Here is a 21,750-nt window from a genome sequence, read left to right on the forward strand (position 1 = left end):
CACATAAAATATTCCACAGCACTATTTGAAGGACAGCAGGGAAGCTCTCCCAACGTCCTGGCCAATAACATCACCGGGAGTGTATATTGTCTGATTATTTATCTCATTGCTACTGGTGGGATCTTGCCGGGTGCAGATTAGCTGCTGTGTTTACCTACATCGCTAATGCATTCATCTGATGCGTTCTGACCAGGTGAGGAGGAGCGAAGTGGCTCCACTCTACCCAACCACCTCAGTTGGTCGCAACATAGGTTCTTTTTCACAAGGATTAATTTTTCAAATCAGAATGCATTTAACTATTTAAGCTGGGAGCAAGAAGGAGCCAATCAAACAAAAGGTTTTCTTGAGTTAAAGAGCTAATTTATTAACCACTAAACCGGAGAAAAAAAATAATAAAAACACAATATGTCTCACACACAGGTATCAAAAATAAGGGAAGTTAGAATCCAATTTTTAAAAGAAGTTAAAAGAATATGGACATTTAAGCATCCTTTAATTTTACTTGAGGTGTAGGTTTTAAATGTTGCAGATAATTTAGGCTAGCCGCTTTCTTGGATGTGGTCAGATGTAGAAGATTTTGCAGTTATGAGGCCTCAGTTTGCTGGTAGGTTTCTGATAATTGACTTCTCAAACCGGGTGATGCACACTTTTTCCAAAAGAGAGAGAAGGAGGGAGAGAGCACAGCTTTTCAGCTCCTTTCCTCTGCTGAAAGCTTTCTTGACATTACCTGTGTCACTTGCAATCTCTCCTCAGAGCCTGCAGTCTGGCCTGTTATATTTCACCCATTGTGTATTTCCAAGGGGTTTTGAGCGGGTCTGCCGGTGGCAGCCGTTGATTCAATATTCATCACTTGGCATTTTAATGTCTCTTCCTCAGACAGTGACGATAGATCTTTGAATTGTAGGAAATGATCCTCTCTTCACACTCCCCTGAGGGTGTCTTGTTTACTTTTTTGTCTTCACCTTGGAAGGTGGCCTTGCATTTTTAAGTAGGTTGTCGTGTCTCATTTCAAATTGCAAAATTTCCAAGTCAGTTGAAAGTTGAAGTCATGTTTTCAAAAAGAAAAGGGGATAGCCTCATGACAGGTGTGAAGTACTTTGGTTATGCGGAGCACGTGAAATGTATGTTCTTTAAAATTACAGGATGAAATGCTTTTACACGATTGGTAATTTCATTTGTGATTCTGTTATTTATTTTTTAAAAATGAGTGACAGATGAAAAATAATGAGGAATAAGGATCTCTCGTAGTACACAAGTAGTACTCAGGCCTGCACCTCAAGATTCTGTGGGGAGCTGCTACAGATGTGCGTTTTTCTGATGCTTTGAATGTTGCCACCTCCAGCCTTTGGCCTTGAAGCGGAAGCAGTGTTGAAAAGAAAAGCTGCTTAATCCCAACCTTTAATTTCACAGCCGAAGCGTAAGGAAAATCAAGTTTGGAATGATTTGGGAGAGGCAGCTAAACTTCTCATAATGAATTCTTTTTCACCCTCGACTGCTTTAATCACAAAACAAAAATAATGCAAAAGGGCATTGGCTTTGGCAATGAGTGAGCCTGGGATTAAATAAAAGCCCCATTGACAAAAGCCTTCACAACTTTTAAGGTGAAACATTTTTCACATTCCAGGCCCAGTTATCTTTGAGCAATTAATCTTCCACTTTAAACAGGGAGTAGAAACTAAATCCTGCTTGGGGGCTTTTTTTTGTGATTGTGGGGGGTGGGTTCATGGGATGGGACAAGATGACATTGGTAAAGTGTACCTCAAATAGCTTCTAAAACAAAGGCAGCGCAGGGCAGAATTTTAAGTTTGGTTCTGATGCTTTGCTCGTGTATGGTGACCATGAATGTCCACAGCTAATAAGGTGCAGAAATAGATGAGGATAAACGTGGTTTCCTGTTGGAAAAATGGATCTGTAGGGACAGCTCCGCTGACATTGACAGGTTCTCGTCTGGAGGAGGGTAGTGGGGAGCTAAGTCTGCACTTGCTGGTCTTTTGTTTTTTTAAAAGGTGAGATAGATTTTGGCTAGCCACATGCCATCTGTGATTTAGCATTAAATTGGTAATCCTGTCCAAATATTCTGTGTGGCAGCAGCAACAAAAATAATTTGCATTCCTGTCGTGCCCTTCATGTAACTCATCACAAGGCACTTTACAAAAATATTATCAAGCAAAGTGTGATACCAAGACATATAAGGAGATATTAGGAGAGGTGAAAGCTTAGGGCAAGATCAAGGTTGTAAAGGAGCATGTTCATGGAGGAAAGTGAAATGGAGAGGCTGAAGGAATTCCAGAATTCAGACACCTGAAAACACAGCCAATGGCGGAATGATGGAAATTGGGTACACGCAAGAGGCCAGAATTGGATGAGGGTTCTGGAGCTGGAGCAGGCTTCAAAGATGGAATAGAATGCGGTCATGGAGGGGTTTACAAATAAAGATGAGAATTTTAAAATCAAGGCATTACCAAACCGTGAGTCAATGTAAGTCAGCGAGCACAGGAGTGATGGGTGAGCTGGACTTAGGGCATGTACATTGGAGTCTTGGATGAGCTCAGTTAGAGTAGAAAAAATATCACATTGGTGCAGTATGGGATACCCCTGCGAGTTTGTTGCTAAGGCACAATCCTGGGGCAGGTTATGGGCCACCATACCTTGTACCCCACCAACCTTACCATACCTGAAACAAAAACAAAAACACTGAAGATGCTGCGAATATGAAATAAAAACAAAAAATGCTGAAACCCTCAACAAAGCAAGTCTGGCAGCATTTCTGGAGAGAGACATCAGGTCAATGAGCTTTTGTCAGAATGGGAAGATGTCAAAGATGAATGACTTTTTAAGCCATCACAGAGCCTGGGTAAAGTGGGAGCAGGGAAGGAAGAAAAGGGAAAAATCTGTGATAGGACAGAGAGAGGAATGATTAATTAACACTCTATACCTGGCCTAGAAATGCTGACACTTCCTGACATGAAAAGGGCACCAACATCTTTCACCTTGACGAATGCTAAATTCAGCAAAACAGTGAAAAAAAAACAATAGGCTTGGTTGACGCTTGAACTGCTGTATACAAGTACCTGCCGATAACCTCCTACTAATAGAGGTACTGTGCTAATTGAATGCCATTTGTGTTTAATTATATGTAGGTGCAGGGCATTAATTAGGGTTTCACTTAAGCATATATAGAGAAACACTTGGGGCTGTTAATTGGTCCATTTGTTTATTAGTTCATTTGCTTATTTTACTGTTCTACTCAAACCAGTATAAAGAGACACTCTTTATGCAGTGAGCTAGGAGGTATGTGCTTGTAATGTGTCATTTCATAAATAAATGTAAGGCAGAGTAAAGATTGGCTGCAGCACTATCCTTCACCAACTAGCTTTCTGGAATAGAAAATGCAGGGGTGCTGTGAAATTCCAGCCTGTGCTATAGAAATAAGCTGAACAATGGTGAGCCAGCTAGGTAGAAAATCACAATGAGCTGAGAAGTGAACGATGCAGATTTGTATCACCGATTGATTTTTGAATCAGAGACAGAACCCTTCGTGCACTTCACAGACCGCATCTTTCTTTCTAAAACAGAGGGCGATCCGCGTTCGCAGCCACTCGATGGAGACCATGGTGTCGAGCCACAAGAAACACTACAGCGGAGGGTTGCCGGGCAGCCAGAGTGGTGGGATCCCACACAGCGTGATGGAAATCATCAAGCACCCCCCTAACGTGAGTACACATCACTCCACCCTTAGGCATGCAGCAAAGGACCACTCAGTAACTGTTAGCTGAGGCTTTCGGTCATCATCCTGCTGGAAGGCCCGTTCGAGGCGACGTTACAAGATAGGATTGTACTGCACAAGTGGAGGCCATTCAGCACATCGTGCCAGTGCTGACTCTTTGAAAGAGCTGTCCAATTAATCCTACTCCCCTGCTCTTTCCCCACAACCCTATGAATGATGACGGGTCCGTGGGTAGAATCAGATGATTGCAGGCATCTGCTCCTTAGAGGGCAGTCACATCCTCACAGAAATAGGGGAGAAAAACTACAGGAACCTACGATTAAGAAGATGAATGTAAATCTCCATATAAGTGGTGGGCCAGTTCCCTTCCACCATGGGGAATTTCATAAACTATTCACAACAGTTATAGTTAATTTTCATTAGCCAAAATTATATTAGAACTAAAAATGATTTAGAATAAAATTGCACATCAAACAGTCTGCCAAGCTCTCAAATGTATTCAATTAATGAAGTTCACAAAAGTGTAGGGAACACGGCAAAATATCTGTTCTGTCAACATCCACAGCTACAAGAAGCCTATAAATATCTGTCAGGCGGGTTGAAGCTCAGGTACAGGAAGGGTAAGTTCAGAGATGTACGGTGTCCATTTCACATAACTAGAAATGACACTGGGCCATATCCTGCAAGTGTTACCCTAGGACATTGCCCAATCTCGGACTGGAAACTGAGGGCTGAGTTTTTCCAGGCAGCTCATGATCCGGACTTCAGTCCTATTTGCACTGATGGTTGGGACATTATGGTAACTGGAATTTAATGAAAATGCTTCAAACTTGTCAATCCATGAGGCTGGGCCATTGTCCAATCTCATGAGGAGTTTGAGGTTAGCTTTTGGCACAATAATCTTAGTCTTGGTTCATGGCTTTATCCAAGCACCGATGTGACCATATCCATCAGGCAGTTTAACCTGTGATATAGATGATCTACAATCCCTGTCACTGTCATCAGGGCAAAGGAGAGGCTACTAGAATCGAGAAAATTCACCGGCTTCTGCTGACATCTGAACCACAATTGCTGTTGTTCTGGTTCTGTCGCCCATATTTCACCTATTTCGACAATGATGTAGCAATCTCTTAGCATAACAAACTTCTCGTTTACTTTGGCAGCAAGCAAAGCTTCTGAAGAGCCCAGTAAAAAGGAGATCAGCTCTCTTTCCTCGGCCCCATACAAGCTCAGATAGTCAATTGGATGGCAGACCACGGTGGTAAGCATGTGACCTCTGTTTCTCTTCAGTTACTTTGTAACCGTCTCTTTTTACCTTGACTTCACTTGTACCCTTTCGAACCTTGTTGCTGGTGATACATGTAGGGGCACTTGCAGGTGGTGATATTCTTATGCATCTGCTGCCCTTGTCCTTCCAGGTGGTAGAGGTCATGGGTTTGGAAGGTCCAGTCGAAGGAGCCTTGGCGAGTTGAAGTTGGTAGACAGGAAAATTGGGCAACAAAGGGCCTATCTGACATCAGCCATTGGACACCAAAAGTTTAAATGATTGGCATCCTAACCCTGACCCACCCCACCCTAACATGTGATACATGGAAGAATTATTGAAGCTTACAGCACAGAAGAAGGCCATTCAGCCCATCGTGCCTGTACTGACTCTTTGAAAGAGCAGTCATGTTTAGTCCCACGTCACTGCTTTTTGACAGTAACCCTGTAAGCTCCTCATTGGCAAGGACCCACCCATCTTCCTTTTAAAGTTATTGAGGGAATCAGCATCCACCACCCTTTCAAGTAGAGCATTCAGATTTAATAATTCGAAATGAAAACATTTTGCCTCATCTCCCCTCTTGATATTTTTTTTCTTTATTTTTCCATGGGATGGAGGGCCACACTGGTAAGACCAGCATTTGTTCTCCATCCTCAATTGCCCTTGAACTTAGTGGCTTGCTAGGCTATTTCAGGGGGCAGTTAAGAGTCAACCACATTGCTGTGGATTGAGAGTCACATGTAGGCCAGACTGGGTAAAGCTGCAACACTAGGCCAAATACTAGGCCAGCATTTATTGCCCATCCCTAATTTGCTTCAGAAGGTGGTGGTGAGCCACCTCCTTGAACCACTGTAGTCCAGGTGGTGTAGGTACACCCACAGTGCTGTTAGGGAGGGAGTTCCAGGATTTTGAAGGAACGGTGATATATTTCCAAGTCAGGATAGTGTGTGACTTGGAAGGGAACTTGCAGGTGGTGATGTTCCAATGCACCCTCTTCACTTGTCTTTCCTTTTAGGTGGTAAAGGTCGTGGGTTTGGAAGGTGCTGTTGAAGGAGCCTTGGCGAGTTGAAGTTGATAGAATGGAAAATTGGGCAACAGAGGGCCTATCTGACATCAGCCATTTGACTCCAAAGTTTAGATGATTGGTGCCCTAACACTCATCCCACAATATTCTATGTTCCAGTTGCTGCTGTCCCAGTTCTGTGGCCCATATTTCACCTACTTCTGCAAAGGCGGGCATTTTGAGATAAAGCTTGAGATGCTCTAGAGACGGCCTCCCGAGTATAGGATTGCCAACTCTCCAGGATTGCCCTGGAGTCTCTAAAATTGACGATTATTCTCCTGGGCATTGTCGCAAGCAACCCAGGAGAAAGATCCTAGGAGATTGAACAAAAACATCGAGTGCTGCTTTTCATTTCCTTTGGATACTATCGTGGATCGGTTATAAAAACATTTAGATGGCGAAGAAAGGCTGATTTGCTAGATGGGGCAGTTGGAAATCCTGCAGATGTCAGGCCGACCAGAGTTGGTAACCCTATCTGAGTAATAGTGCTAAAACGGATTATAAACACTTAGGCTGGGACTTTCTTGTCCTGTTGTGGTGGGACCCGCTGAGGGAGATTCGGCAGCCCAGCCAAAAATCCATTGACTTTCAGCGGTACCGGATGATCCCAGCGGTGGACGAGACTAGAAAATCCGGACCTTAGTCTTGCGCTTTGGATCTTGACCCTTCATCCAGATTTCTCAAGGAAATTGGTTGCCACATTTTGAAGGAAGCAAACTCGCAGGTTACGGGGGATAGAGCAGGGGAAATGGGGCTGACTGGATTGCTGCACAGAGAGTCAACATGGACTGGATGGGCCAAATGGCCTCCTTTTGACCATAATGACTTTACGGCTATGACTAGGACTCAGTGATGAAGCACTTGGTATATAAACCCAAACCATGCTGATGATTTGTGACTAGAATTGCCAGCTCTAGCACATTTTCCTGGGCGTTTCCACAAATGACCAGTCGCCTCCAACTGCCTCAGCCATTCAAACAGCTGTTTCTTCACCTCCAAACTTTTATATAACTAATAAGCAGTGAAAATTTAAAAAAATCATGCCCCCATAATTTTTGTCCCCCTAGATTGTGCACAAGTGTCCACGACCTTCCTCTTTATTCCTGGACACTCCATGACAATCCTGGAGTATTTTCAACCCTTTAACAGTGGTCCTGGCTCTTTAAAGGCAGCTACTCAGTTCAGATTGAGGTTTTATTTTTAGTGATTTGTGTTAGTGACAGGAAACTTTTTTTCCAAATGGTTAAATGAGCAGCTTAACAAAGCTGTTGACCTACCTTAATTAAATAGGATGTTTAAGCATTCCGACTGAAAGTAACTGAGTAAGGCAGCTAGCTATTGAATCAAGATGAGCAGAATGACCAGAGCTAAGGATACTGCAGGGTTTCAGAGATATTGGCAGGCTTTTTTGTTGTTGTGCTTGTCCGACAATTCCTTGATTTTAAAATGATCACCCTTGTTTCCAAATCCATCCAATGGTTTTGCCCATTCCTACCTCTAACCTCATCCAGTCAAACCACCTTCCGAGATCTCCACGCTCCTCCAACTCTGGCTCTTGCACATCCCGATTTCCTTCACTTCATCGTTAGCAGCCGTTCCACCAGCTATCTGTGACCCAAGCTCTGAAATCTCCTCCCTAAACTCTCCACCTCTCTACCTCCCTCTCCTCCTTTAAGGCACATCTTAAAGCCAATCGTTTTTGGTCTCCAGTCTTAATATCTCCCCCTGTGGCTTGGTGTCAAATTTCCTGTGAAACGCCTTGGGATGTTTTATTAGTTTGAAGGCGCTTTATGAATGGAAGTTGTTGTTACTGATGTACAAGTTTAGCAGAAGGCTCACAACATGCCAGGAATAATGCATTTGACACTGTTAAAGAGGTGTGACTCATTTAAAAGGTCAGAAACTATAGAAAAATCATATTACTGTGCTCCAGCCTGGAACGGTTGCCCCAATGTCCCTTCCCACAACTGGACGTTTCCCCCTTTGTCATGGCTATCTTACTTTACACTTAAAGGGTTCCTAGATGTTGGTTGTTGTTTGATTCTTTAGAGGTAAACCTTTAGTTAGGATAAAAGGGGATGTTGTGATATGAGAACATATGCCTTTAAGGGGGCATATCTTAAATTACTGTCAATCGATGTCATATGTGATGTACTAGTCCCATGACTTGTAGGCAGTACGCAAGCAGCAGGCAATACTATACTTAGCCTCCTAATAACTCTCTATATAAAGTCTTAACTTCAAATAAGATCCCACATTATTGTTTCACCAATCCTTATGTATGATTGGTATGTTTACATCACAGAAAAAGAACATAACATTGACGGTCTACAGAACCCCTTGATTCCATTTGTAAGGTTCAAATCTCATTGGTTGTGGTTATAATGTGGCTAGTGTAAGAATGAGATTACAGGGAATTACATGGAATTGTTCAACAGGCCATTTGGCCCATCTGGTTTGTGATGATACCTATCTCCTCCCACCCTACCAGCATATCCTCCTACAGGTTAGCTCACACTGAAAGTAAAATCTTGACTGATGCTGTTTTGGCTGAAGCCAGGCAGCTGTGAAACGCACAATTTGTTTGGGGTATAAATGGGGCTGATTTCACAGCACCAGGAATCGAGGCTATTGAGGAGAATTTGAAGTGCCTCAGTGTGACCTTGCATAATGTTAAGGGACAAATTCAAAAGGAGAATAGTTAACATATTCTCTAAAGGTGACACTGACGTGTTGACTTTAATTTTTCTGTGGCAGTGAAAGCCTGTCGAGTTTAACGAGGACCCCTGAGAGTGGTCAGATCTCATCGGACATCAGATGGGAAACATCCTCCAACCCAAGCTCTCCTGAAATGGGCCCCAACAAAGACAGGTAACGTCAACAGCATTAAACACCAGGAGAAATGCCAATGTGTGCCTCTCTCGACATTTTTCAGTAACACTTTTTTATTTGCAACTGTATCTTCAATGACATGTATCACAGTGGGAAACGTGGCCAAGAATTGCTCATGAACTTTTCCTGTTGAGCTTGCTTGCACTTAATACCTTGCCCAAGCACCAGAACTGAGTGTTGACCCATGTCCTTCTAATCTGTTGGTGTTCCAGCCATGTGCCATGCTAATACACCATTTCTCTGTCAGGCTTGGTCAACCCCATCGTCCTATTTGTAGCCACTGTTGATGGTGCTCTGCTGCTCTCTTACCAAGTGATGAAGGCAGCGCCACATGGCATAATCCTAGCTTCTCATGTTGTCACTCATTACTCTTCGGCAGAACCTTCAACAAACTCAAGGAGAATGGCAGGGGCAACATCTCCCGTTCATCGTCAAGTACGAGTAGCTTCAGCAGCACGGCTGGCGAGAATGAAGTATTGGAGGAATACGAGGCCAACACAGTGAGTATATGCAGGATCTGCCTCGGGGAGAGCTACTGGAACAGATACACAGTAAAATGGGCGAGGTCAACCTACCTGTCACAGACTGTCAGTGTAAGAAAGCCTCAGTGTTGTCACACAGTTTTCGTGCTCACGTACATACTCCAGAATAAAAGCAAAATACTGCGGATGCTGGAGTTCTGAAATAAAAACAGTGATGGGAAAACTCAGCAGGTCTGGCAGCATCTGTGGAGAGAGAAACAGTGTTAACATTTTGAGTCCGAACTGACTCTTCAGTGAGTCTGCACACTCCAGATGTTTACCTGACCACCCGGAGTAAAAGGTTTTAAATATGAGTCAAAGAGGTCAGGTAGGTCCCAGATTCTACCCCTGGCTTGTGTTGAGTTGGCTGATCTTAACTAAAGCAACAGTCTAGTGCAATTGCCCTCAGCAGCTTTGCAATAAAGAGAGCAAAATATAACATTATGCAGAGTTCCCTGCTCTGGACCGCTACTCAGTGATACCCTAATGGAAAATGCATGTGTGTGGTGAAGTAACAAGGGAACAATCAGCTTTGATGCCCCCTTCCACCAAAATACAATCAAATAGCCATCTAACATCCAATGCCACGAAGAAGGTACTGGATGGCAGAGAGAGAGCCATTGTCACCCATGGAACTCCCATTGCCGCCTTCAGAAAGAAAGACAAGAATATAATACATAAATCCAAATTTTCCTCTCCGTAGCAAAGGAACAACTTTCACTGTTCAGCTCACTTACAATCACCAACAGACTTGTCATGGGCTTGTCAGTGGAGATTTCCATTAATGCAGGGTTCAATGTGGCGCTATCTACAGGGGATCTGTGGCATCTGTGAACAGGGAGAACACCAGTAAAGCTCTTCAATCAATCAGAGCTGAATTTTCCCAACCCCAAGATGGAGGGAGTGGAGGCGGAGGTGGGGGGGATGGGTGTTGCCGGGGAAATAGAGGGGAGCCACATTGGGACGGCTTCACGCCTCCAGGAATGTTTCCCTAGGGTGGGTAGGAATGAGAATCAGCTGCCCACTGCAAAGATTTCACCCACGGCCCAAACCCTTGCCTCCGTAGCGCCCGCCACTCTCGAAGGCGTTGTCGAGGCTCTGGAGCAGCCAGCACTGTGATTGGGCCAGCAGCATCAGAACCTCCCCCACCCCCCCCCCCATCAGTAATTGAATGGCGAGCTCAGTGGTGACCAATTAGGAGGCATCATCTGGGAAAAGAGCTACCCTAGTGGGACTCAGGATCTCCATTCGGTCCCAAAGCCTGTGGGAAAACCCTGGCCTCAAGGTGTGAAACAGGAAATACATATTGCATTTAAATCATATATAGGAAGCAAAATAAAGATTGGAAAATGCAGATGGGATTAAGGGAAAGGGATAAAAGAGACAAAAAGAAAAGTGCAAAAAACTCATTCGAATTTTTATTTGTTTCAAAATCCGCAACATTAAGTTTCTTCTGAGGAAATGAGACCTCCTGTTAAATTTTGAGGGCCAGAGAAGCTGTTCAGCAGTAATTATTATTTATTACTCTGTGTTAAAGACTCACCTACTCTTAATTATATCAGACCTAGATTTTTCAGCTCTTTTAGTGTGGGACTAGTTGGCAATAACCCCAAGTTCACACTGTTACAGTGATTTTGATGCCACTTGATAGATGAGGACAGCAAACCCTGCCTCCTGTGGAAGAGCAGAGAATCTGTGAGAGCAACCTTTGGGTTGCCATGTTTAACTGTGCATGTGAGGATGCTAGAAGTTACTGTTCAATTTCACTGTAATAATGGTGAATGGTGATAGCCTCATTATTATTATTATTATTACAGCAAAATTCAGGCCATTATGTAAATATATGGTAACTTAGGGTACTAATTATTGATCATTGTTATGTCAGTTGCCTAACTGGTGAACTTTCTTTCTATCCTTACAGGGTAATCAGCCACCTACAGCATTCCCTTTCAGGCAAGATGTTTCTGCTTACTGCAATGAAAACCAAAGTGGCTCAAGCCAAACGAGCTTGTGCAAGAGCCCCACAGGTCGGTATCTCATCGATTCTTGCCTGTCCAGCTGTTTATTCATTCAAAAACCTAGCTGAATTGCCCCAGCAATTGTATGGACCATTGAGAGTTAAACCAGAAGAGCAAATGAGGATTTTTTTTTACACAGTGTGTTGTTGTGACCTGGGAGATTGATGGAAGCACATTTAATAACTATCAAAAAGCAGAACTGGATAAATACTTGAAGGGGAGAAAATTTGCAGGGCTATGTGAAAGGGCAGGGGCACAGGACTATTTGCATAGCTCTTTCAAAGAGCCAGCACAGGCATGATGGGCTGAATGGTCTCCTAAGCAGTACCATTCTACGATTCTATGAAATAACTGATGCCTTGCTTGGCTTCTAAGCCTGCAGATTGTTGGAAGCGAAAGATTCAATAAGGTAAAGAGCTCTTGTACTGAGTGGGGGAGGAGATGGCACATAAGCTCATTAAGTTGAAGTCAGGAGTTAAAGAAAGATCAGGAGAAAGGGAGGTTCAGGAGAACATTGTCCTTTGTGTCAACATAAGGGAGCTTGGGGAGCCTACAGTTCCCTGTTGCTTTTTCCATGGCAACACCTTAGCCAAACAGAGTCAACTTGCCAACCAATCAGAATCCCTTTTCTCCTGTAGTATAAATTGTTGTGATTGTTTGAAACTTGGCATTCTTACATTTGTCCTGTTGTGTGCAAGTCAAAAAGCTTCGACAGCATGTTTCTCTTTCAGCAATATTCAAGTTCTGTACTACCAATCGACTGCTTTAGAAAAGGTTGCAATGGAATGTGAATTTGGAGGCTAGGGGTGAGAGGGATGACCCACCACATTAAACATTCACTCCCTAAACCACTGCCACACTGACTGTTGCATGCACCATCCACAAGATGAGCTACAGCAACTCACCGAGGTGTCTTCAACAGTGCCTTCCAAACCCGCAACCTCCACCACCTGGAAGAACAAGGGCAGCAGGATCATGGGAACACTACTACCTGCAAGTTCCCCCCAAGTCACACACCATCCTGGCATAGAAATATATTACTGTTCCTTCATCGTTGCTGACACAAAATCCTGGGAACTTCCTGTCTAACAGCACTGTGTGGGTGTACCTACATCACAGGGACTGCAGCAGTTCAGAAAGTGGCTCACCGCCACCTACTCGAGGACAATTAGGGACGGGCAGTAAGTGCTGGCCTTGCCAGTGAGGCCCACATCCCATGAACAAATAAAAAACAAGTTATGGGAGCAGAATCCAATTGTGGGATGGGCTTGAACTTTTAAGATGATTTAAAATTTATGTTGAGATGCTAGGTTGGCTTCCCCCAATTGTGTAACTGGTGGCTGCTTCATATAAAGCATTGTGAGTGCACAAGAAAACATATCGAAACGGAACTATACTTCTGATTGGCTTTGAAATATCCAGTCACAACTCTCCAGCTGCGTAGTTGCCAGCACTATACCTGGGTGTGGGACCCAGTCTGTCTAAATAACTTGTTACAGGGACAGAGTTTTTTTTTAATTCATTTATGGGATGTTGGCATTGCTGGCTGGGTTAGCATTTATTGCCCATCCCTAATTGCCCTTGAGAAGGTGCTGGTGAGCTGCCTTCTTGAACCACTGCAGTGTACAGGTACACCCACAGTGCTGTTAGGGAGGGAGTGCCAAGATTTTGACCCAGCAACAGTGAAGGAACAGCGATATATTTCCAAGTGAGGGTAGTGAATGGCTTGGAGAGGAACTTCCAGGTAGGGGTGTTCCCATCTATCTGCTGCCCTTGTCCCACTAGGATGGCAGCAGTTGTGGGTTTGGAAGGTGCTGTCTAGGGGGCCTGATTGAGTTCCTGGTGAGTGTACAGAGATTGAGAGCTTTCACCAATTTTAATTTAATGGTTATGTTACTGGACTCAAAATCCAAAGGCCCGGACTAATAATCTAGAAAACGTGGGTTCAAACCTCACCATGGCATTTGCTGATGTGAATTCAGTTTAAAAGCTCTAGAAGTAAAAGCTGGTATCAGTAAAAGTGAATGCTTCACTAATGCCCTTTAGGGAAGGAAACCTGATTTTGCCTGGTGTGGCTGATACCAGTGTGGTTGTGTCTCTGAAGTGGTCCATTGATTTTGGTGGGACCGTAAGATACCGCCGGCGTAAAATTCTGTCTCTGGTGTCTAGAGTTTAAACAGGAACAACAGCCAACTCTGGAGGCGGAGTCCTGGACCTTAATGTAGCCAACTGCAGGAAGCTAGTACAACTTGGCCCTCTTTTGCTTGCCTGAATAACAAAAGTCATTGCATTTCAGAGAAGTAATTTGCTGTGTGAAACCTCAAGAGATAATGTGATATGGTGCAGGTAAACCTGGTGTTCATCAGGGTCTGCAGTGACAAGTGAGCTAACCACCACACCTTGATTTATCTTGGCTTCTCTCCTACTCTCTCCAACCTCGAGGGTGCGTACAGTTTTGGGCCCCGTCACGTGTGTTTCAATTGAAAAAAAGAGCTGAGGTAAGTTCGACTGCCATTGTCACAAGCTGGGGTCTCGGTCTCCCATCACCGAGCACTGCATTGTCTATCTATCTGTTTTTTCAAATGTTTATTGTTCTCCACAGACACCGCAAAGTGTAAAAGCTCTCCAAGACCGACTTTGAAGTTCAGATTTGAGAAGCTCCATTACAGTTCAAACCCAGTAAGTATGGCAGCACTCAGTCCATCCCTTGCTTTGTGGTGATCCATCCCGTTTGAATAACTCCTCAATGAAAATATATTCTCAGGATGCCCTGTGACATGATTGCAATAACTCAGCCACAATCCCCACCCACCCTACCTTTGCGCAGTGATTCAGGGCTGGATTTTCATTGACTCAGGGAGAGTCCGCAGACCTTTCAAATTGGCAGAAAGCACCCAATTCCTGTATTCCCAGCACCCCAATTTTTGTCGGCATGGGATAAGGGTATGGACTGGTTTCCGGTCACAGGCCCATCCTGTGGTGCTCCCCCATCCTGGTGGAGGGCAGGAATGATTAAATGGCAGAAGGGATGATGGTGCTTTGGCAAAACAGGGTAGTCGAGGATACTGAGGAAACAAAAGCTGGGTCCAGAGGAGGTGTAAATGGTCACAACAGAAACATTGTCAGCACCTGCTCTCTGAGAAATTGGGACCAGTGGTTGTGATCTAAAGTTGTTGAATTCAAAGGTGGTTCACTATTCTATTGCTAGCAATCCTTTAAAACCCAACCAGCAATTGAGTTGATTTTATTCTAATTTTCTAAGCAGGGTCACTAGCAGAAGTCAGTGCCCCACCTGACAACATGCACTTGTAAGGTCAGTCCTCCTATTTGTTTAATCTCCATTCTTTGTATATGTGTGTGTTCTTTCAAAACAATCAACTTATCCTTATTGACATGGGTAACGATTTTTTTTCTCTCTTTCATTGGGATGTGGGTGTCACTGGCAAGGTGAGCATTTGTTGTCCATCCCTAATTGCCCTTGAACTGAGTGGCTTGCTAGGTCATTTCAAAGGGCAGTTAAGAGTCAACCACATTACTGTGGGTCTGGAGTCACATGTAGGCCAGACCAGGTAGGGATGGCAGATTTCCTTTCCTAAAGTGAACTAGGTGGATTTTTACAACAATCGATGATAGTTTCAGAGTCACCATTACTCAGACTAGCTTTCAATTCCACATTTTTTACTAATCATTTGGGATTCGAACGCGAGCCCCCAAGGTATCGCCCTTGGCATCTGGATTATTAGTCCAGTGACATTAAATTGTTTGGGAGACAGAAGACTTGAGATTAGGAACAATGGATATTTGCTGAAGGAAATCTTGCTGCAACCATAGTGTTTTGGTGATTATATACAGTTGTGGACTATGAGTAGGAGCACATATGGGGTACTGTGTACAATTTTTGTCTCCGTCCCTGAGGAAGGATATAGGGAGGAGATGGTGGCATAGTGGCAATATCACAGGGCCAGTAATCCAGAGGCCAGGTTAATGTTCTGGGGACACGGGTTCAAATCCCACTGTGGCAGCTGATGGGATTTAAATTCACTTAATGGATCTTGAATATGAAAAAGCTAGTCTCACTATCACTATCGTCGATTTGTTTTATATGGTTCACTAAAGGGAGGAAAACCTGCCAGCCTACATGTGACTCCAGACCCACAACAATGTGGTTGACTCTTAACTGCCCTCTGAAATGGTCAAACAAGCCACTCAGTTCAAGGACAATTAGGGATGGACAACAAATGCTGTGACATCCGCATCCCAATGAAAGAATAAAGAAAAATAAAGCTGCTGAGAAAAGAGACATGCCTAAGCTTTGTGTCTTGCACTCATCAAGACACTCGCAAGAATACCCATATAAGGGGGAAAACAACAACTTGTACTGTATGTGAAGAGAGTGCTGATTGGTTGGCAAGTGATGTTGTCATGGAGAATGCACCACTGACGGTGACTGAGAGTTAACTGCCAAGCGTTGTTTGAAATTTTAAACCAGGCAGCTTGACCCTGATTGGTCAAGGCATTACCCTGAGGTATCATTCATTATATGGGTATTCTTGTGAGTGTCCTGATGAGTGCAAGGTGAAAAGCTGAGACATGTCTCTCTTTCAGCAATACTCAGGTTCTGTACTACCAAACGACTATAAAAAATAAAGTTGCTCTAGAGGGGGTGAAATAAAGATTCACTCAAATGTCTTTAGGGTAGGAAATCTGTCATCTCACCAGATCTGACCTACATGTGACAGGTGGAGTTTAATGTGAGCAAGTATGAGGCAAACCATTTGACTGGCACAATCGGCTCAAGAGGCAGAATGGGCCGATTCTTGTCCCTATGTTCCCAACACATCCACTTCTGTTCAGGCTGTCAGCTGTTTAGCAGCAACCGTTACTGTTTTAATGGGAGAAAAGAGCGAGGAAATTGATATCTGAAGCCTAGGCAGTATCACGCTAACTCAGCAATTTAAGTTACCACGTGGTCACGTTGTGATAACAGAAACTACAACAAGACCCTTCCCCTCAGAGTCAAGACCCTTAGCAACATGTCCACAGTGTAAGAAAACTGCCCGAAAATCAGCCCTAAATTGACTAATTTTACTTGGGAAGTCCACAATGAAAGTGAGGAATAGAAATGTCACAATTTAAAAATATACACTTCTGAGCCTAGGGTCAAGGCATTTGGGTCAGGCAGCGTGGAGGGAGCTTTGCTCTGCATCTAGCCTGAGAAGGTTGGATGCTGCACTGGTAACAAAAGGTGCAGAAATTAATTTAGTTCCCATTTTGTGTCTTGGTATCCTGCACTTTAGCATTTCTTACCATGGCACCCCTTTATTTTAAGTCTCTTGACCTGGCCTTCCTGAGATGACCTCTTACCTCCAGCAGGACCAGTTTCACCTTTTGAAAAGGAGGGAATAGGCTGCTCTAATATCTCAAATTGCTAAATCCATTTGTGCAGCTGAGCAATGCAGACCAACCAGGTTCCATTTCAACCTGTTGTCAACTAACCTCTGCTGTGGCTGCAGTGATGCCCATCACCAGGGTGGCCTCAGAGCCAAGGGGCTATTTGGGGGTGGAGTGGGGCAGGGGGTGTTTGGTGGTTGTGGGGGAGTAGGGTAAAAGGGGAAGAAAGGCGGGACATCAGTCTGGTATCTGCTGACTCCTGTAGAAAAACGTGGGCGTTTTGTTGCGGGCAGGAGCAGACTGGCCTGCAGTCCCAATGGTCAAGTAGCCTTTTGATAATACAGTCTGGAATCAGATGCAGATAAAAGCCACATGGGGAGGGTATCGAAGCTTGCCTGGCACCAACACAGCTGTATTCCCAGCACATGTTAGCGCCTTCAGGAGTTAAGGAGAGAGAATTGAGGGGAGAGTGAATTTTTGAAGAATAGCATGGCACTTTTCTCGCTAACCCATGTCTTAAGTAGTGGTGGATTCATCAGGGATTTTGCTTTTATCTCAGGGACTGGTGTTTACCAGCAGCTAGTATCCAGAATTTATTTGGACTTAGAATTGGGTGGTATGTTATGGTACAGTCTGGTATCTAATTCTACTGTCTGCGGTTATAATGGAAACTTTAAGCTATTTAAAGTGAATAGGTCAAGATCACTATTTAAAACAGCAGACAAAGCTATTTCCCACAAAGGCATTAAGAATCACTATGTTGATATTATACAGACTAATGTTGAGGCCCTGGCTTTTAAACTGCTTAAGTTTATTTTGAAAGAGATTATTTTTATTGATCTTGAACTCTGTCATCTATGCTCACTGTAAAGGAGGAAATTCATCAAGAATGTATTATTTTTCAGTGAACACCATTTCAGGGATAATCCAGCTAACAGTAAAAGGTGCCCTTCATTCCCTCCAACAGCTAGTGGAAACTTGCATTCACTGCAAACGTAGCTACAGCCGGTTCACCTTGAGCCGCACTCATCCTTTCTGCATCTAAGACGCACCTTCCTCTATCCAGGGAGGATGGAGGTCACCAGGAAGCCCTGTCCTATATCTGCTGTTACAGGGGTTCAGGTAGCCTACTCCACCTTCGCAACAAAACTATTCGGGGCCCACCCGGAGATGTGTTACTTTAACAGTTTAAATACATCAATAATGTAAGTATAAGGCAACACTGCACGATGTATGGGTAGCCGTCAACATCTCCAATGTTCCTTGGCTTCCGTGCCTGGTGCTGCAGCTTTCTGAAGTTTTTGGGCACTTGTACCGTGTAGGTTTTGTTTCAAAAGCCATAAGGTCCCTTCCTCTCACATCTTGGCGATGGAAGTACCTGGGACAGGTATTGAAGGAGTATCTTTGTACCTTGAAAGCAGGAACAGGAAAAATCTGGGGTGAACTAACTGCCTCTCGCCAAAGGATAGAGGGCAGCAAAGCCAGGATATACCAGGGATGTCAATATCCAAACACATTTCCCCACCCCACCCCCCCCACCTTGTCTAGTTGTCCTGAGATGGTGATGCAGCCATACCTGAATCCCTGCCAATGTTGCTTCGCACAGTAATTGTACCAGAGCCTAAACTATGTGTTGTAACCTGTTATCCGCCATGTTTACACTGCCAGTTAACAAAGATGTTCATTGTGCCCTGCTAGGTTTATTGTCTGTATATCTGATGTTACATTTAAACGTGATAGATGTGCAAAATAAAAATCTGCCTCTTTGGTCCCAGGTGAATATATCCTTTGAGGATTACAGTAAAACGTTTGCACTAAGACTAAATGTTCAACAAGCCATTTTAGTTTATTCCCAGAGCAATCTGATTGAAATGCCTTTTGAGAGTTTTTCAGTTTTTCTCCTTATCCAGTTTTCTGTCATTTCATCTCCTTTTCCCTGCCCATGTGGTTGCTGGCTTCAGAAGTCAAAAGCCTGGCACATGGCCTGTTCCCAGGTTGCCATCCAGATCTGGGCACTGGGTGGTAGCAATGACTTCCCACCCCTTGCTAGGATTAGGAACTGAAGTGAATGTGCCCTGGGCTGCCTTCTACCCCATCTCTGTAGCACCATGTCCAAGTGCCCCAGAGCACCAACGCATACCAGTGCCACCCCCATGGCCACCGTGGGTACTTGTACCCCCAACACCTGTGGTGCCGCTGTGTATTAGCACCACTCCCCAAAAGCACCACCACCCGTCCCCGCAATTTGTAATACTGCGCTCATTGCCCCTCTCCTGTGCCCCTTCCTGAAGGTGAGCATTTCAAAATGGAGAGCAAACGTACAGAAAGGGAGCTCAATTCTTCATTCAACAAGTTGCATCCATGTCACAGTTTGGTGCAGTCACTCTCCTCCAGCCCCAGAAGAGCTGCCGGCCATTCCACAGTTCTCTTAGTTTTCCCGGTGCTGCTTCAATCAGCTTTAGAAATTTGAGAAACTCTTCGAAGTTTGGCATTAAATTGATGCTCTCTTATATTTTTGGTAAACTCTCCAGCTTGCTGGGGACTGGTATCTCTCCATGACACCAAATAAAAACGACACCACCCATCAAAAGGTGGGCCAGCTGAGCATTGGTGCAGTTTGCTTCTCCATGTTGGGGGAGAGAGAAATTCGAACATTCTTTCCATGAAGGCAGTGCTCTTTTTAAAAAGGCCATGTTTGGTGCATCAGGTCAGCTCAGTGATGACTGTGAGAAGCCATCTGCAGCTGAGGGCCAGTAGATGAGAATTTGACAATAATTGCCATGCGCAGCTAGGGAATCCTATGTTTGTGTTTGTCTCAGTCATGGGCAAATGTGGACGGTTCTCATTTGGCTGCTTTGAAGTGGCTTTATTGCTAGGATTAAAGTAATTCACAGCCTTGGCCTACTGCCTAGACTGAGTATCACGCCGCTAATTCAGACAATATAAAAAAAACATTGAGTCAAAATTTGCATCATGGCCCAAAGACATGAGAAGCCCAATGCTCGAAGCAATAAAGAGCTGCCTTGGTGTCCTGCCATGATTAGGATTTGAATCCCTTCAGGATTGCTTAACACAAGATCTCTCAGATCTGAATTTGAAGCAGTCTAAAGCAAAAGGAAGAACAATTCTCTCACACACCCCATTCACCCTCCTCTTTCTCCCTATTTTTCTCTCTACATTCACCCTTTCTTCATTCACCGTTTCTCCTTTTCTTTCTCCCTCTTTTGCTAATTCCAAGTCACACTTCTACTCTTGACTTTCCATTTTCCGTCCTCTTGCTAACTCACCCATTCCTGTTGGCATTCTCGTGTGCTGTCTTCTCCCTAAATCTCTATTCATGTTGGCTCCTTTCTTTCTCATCAATTTATTTTGACTTTCTCTCTTTCTCTCTCCTCCCCACATACCACCCTTTCTCTCTCTCTCTCTCTCTCTTATTCATGTGGAATTGCATTTTTTTTGTTTCCTTCCTTCCAACTTTTTCTTTATCACTCGTATTCACTCTACACTTGTCTCTCTCCCTATCACAGACCTGTCACAAATAAAACATGCTTGGCCAGTTATCTCTAGTTTCTCACAAAAGTAGGTCAACCTCATCAAAAAAAAAACCTCAGCCGAGGAGAAAAGGCAAGGGAAGAAGATCCCATTCGTAAAACTCAGTTTTCCAAACATTTCAATGTATGTTTTGTATCTTTTTAGCCTTTCTTCATTGCTGAAGTATTTATTTTGACAGCATGTCCAGTACACACCACTAATCGTTCTAAGTTGTTGACCCAATATAAGAAAAGTATGAACGAACCTCATAAGATTTTCGAGGCAACGGATTTAGGAGCTGACGTGACCCCCCCCCTCTCCCTCAGAGACTGTCCGATCATTGGTTTAATGAAGGTCATCCTGTGCGGTTATTGTGTTTGGGCCTAAAATCAAAATCAAGTCTTCTGCATTGTCCTGTGTGCCGATCAGTGAGGTCACTAAAGTCTGAAAGGAATTTGCCAGAATTTCTGTTATTTAATCAGCCGCACAACCCTTTTGTGGCAGAATCCAATTCGGTTCTTACATCTTGGAAAACTTCTCACCCTAGTCAGTGTAAATGGGAGGGACGGTGGTGGGCGTGGTGGAGATGGCTGGTGGTGGTGGGGGGAGTGGAGGTGACTGGTCATGGTGAGGGGGTGGGGTAGTCCAGATTCCAGCTCTCTCTCCGCACCCCCCCGCCGACCCCCCCCCCCCCCCACCCACCCACCCACCCACCCACCACCACCACCCTTCACACGCTGTCACTTTCTACAAGAAACTCTAAGGAGGTTCACCTCCGGCTGCATTAAAATTAATCCAGCTACCTTACGGCGTTGCAGGGGGTATGGCAAGTCCTGTTGGCAAGGGAATAATTAAACAGAGAAATAGAAACCAATAAAAGCTACCTGCAAAATAAACACGCAATACTTAGCCACTTTATCACTGCAAGTATTAACACAGTCGAAAACCAGATTTCTTTGTTTCTTGTGTCAATTCTGCCACCTTTATTTTCTCAAGTTCACCACAGGGGGTAGCAATTAAACAAAATGGCTGTCAAGTTTATAAAGTATTATTTGAGCATGCAAATATTATGAATCTGGATAAATGCTAGTATATTTTTTTAGAAAAATCGTAAATTCATTTTAATTGGTAATACTATTTCTTTCGGATGTTTAAAGGATAGAGAAAGGACAGTCGGTAGGCTCCTAGTTAATGCCCCTTTGGGTACTTTCCCTGTAGTCATGAGTTTGAGACTGCACACACACAGTAGTGTGACAACCATGTTCTTCTTGATCAGGTGACTCATTCGTCTTGGTACTGCAGAGTTGTGAAAATGACACAGGCTTTCACTCGCTTAGAGTGAC

At 44.1% G+C, this 21,750-nt stretch overlaps 1 protein-coding gene across 1 annotated transcript in view; it reads left to right on the forward strand.

Annotated features, from left to right (window-relative positions):
- Window positions 1-17,836, forward strand: part of LOC121283199 (rap1 GTPase-activating protein 2-like) — a 327,656-nt gene extending 309,820 nt beyond the window's left edge. The window contains exons 18-25 of the mRNA XM_041197449.1: window positions 3,576-3,713; window positions 4,891-4,988; window positions 8,812-8,925; window positions 9,326-9,446; window positions 11,389-11,494; window positions 14,088-14,164; window positions 14,751-14,798; window positions 17,782-17,836. Coding sequence (XP_041053383.1) covers window positions 3,576-3,713; window positions 4,891-4,988; window positions 8,812-8,925; window positions 9,326-9,446; window positions 11,389-11,494; window positions 14,088-14,164; window positions 14,751-14,759 — 663 coding nt within the window. The 3' untranslated portion in view covers window positions 14,760-14,798; window positions 17,782-17,836. The remainder of the gene's footprint in view (window positions 1-3,575; window positions 3,714-4,890; window positions 4,989-8,811; window positions 8,926-9,325; window positions 9,447-11,388; window positions 11,495-14,087; window positions 14,165-14,750; window positions 14,799-17,781) is intronic.
- Window positions 17,837-21,750: the final 3,914 nt, after the last annotated feature.

The sequence above is a fragment of the Carcharodon carcharias genome, chromosome 10 (genome assembly GCF_017639515.1).
Source record: "Carcharodon carcharias isolate sCarCar2 chromosome 10, sCarCar2.pri, whole genome shotgun sequence".
NCBI classification, from domain to species: Eukaryota; Metazoa; Chordata; class Chondrichthyes; order Lamniformes; family Lamnidae; genus Carcharodon; species Carcharodon carcharias.